This window comes from Calidris pugnax, unplaced genomic scaffold, assembly GCF_001431845.1.
Source record: "Calidris pugnax isolate Ruff unplaced genomic scaffold, ASM143184v1 scaffold425, whole genome shotgun sequence".
NCBI classification, from domain to species: Eukaryota; Metazoa; Chordata; class Aves; order Charadriiformes; family Scolopacidae; genus Calidris; species Calidris pugnax.
The window spans coordinates 418,766-419,258 of record NW_015091137.1 but is presented as its reverse complement, the minus strand read 5'-3'; the positions used below and the strand labels follow the sequence as shown (position 1 = coordinate 419,258).

The following is a 493-nucleotide window of genomic DNA, read 5'->3' as shown; positions in this document are numbered from 1 at the left end:
TTCGGCAGCGGCGGAGCGCGGTCCGTCCGGGGGCCGGGGCGGGCTGCACCGGGGCTCGGGGATGCAGAGGGGAAGTCCGGGGCCGTGGGGGTGTCGGGAAGCCCGGGTACACCGTGCCGGTTTCTCCGGTGTTTACCGTCGGGCAGAGCAGAGTCGAGCCACCCGCAGCCCCCGGGAGAGCCGGGAGGCGCGGGGGTCACGGGCCGGTTCGCCGGTGTTTCGGGGAGCCCAGCTCCGCTCGGGAGGGCACCCCGGGGACGCGCGGGACCCCCCGGGGCGAGGGTCCCCTCTGCCCGCTCCCGCCAGCTCCCTCCCCCGCCTGCAGCGCGTCCCCGGGGTCCCCGGGTGGGGACGGTCGCGGTCCCCCGTGGGGCGGCTCTCCCCGTGGGGGCCGTTATCTGGGGCGCTGGGGTCCCGGTATCCGCTGCCGGCGGGGCCGGGCGGGGCTATCGGGGCCGTCAGGGCCCCTCCCCCTCCAGCAGCAGGGGCCCGC

The 493-nt window shown here is 79.1% G+C and overlaps 1 protein-coding gene across 1 annotated transcript in view; it reads left to right on the top strand.

Annotated features, from left to right (window-relative positions):
• Positions 1-493, top strand: part of ARID3A (AT-rich interaction domain 3A) — a 37,492-nt gene that overhangs the window by 1,119 nt on the left and 35,880 nt on the right. The window contains exon 3 of the mRNA XM_014958568.1: positions 9-106. Within this exon, the coding sequence (XP_014814054.1) occupies positions 9-106 (98 nt within the window). The remainder of the gene's footprint in view (positions 1-8; positions 107-493) is intronic.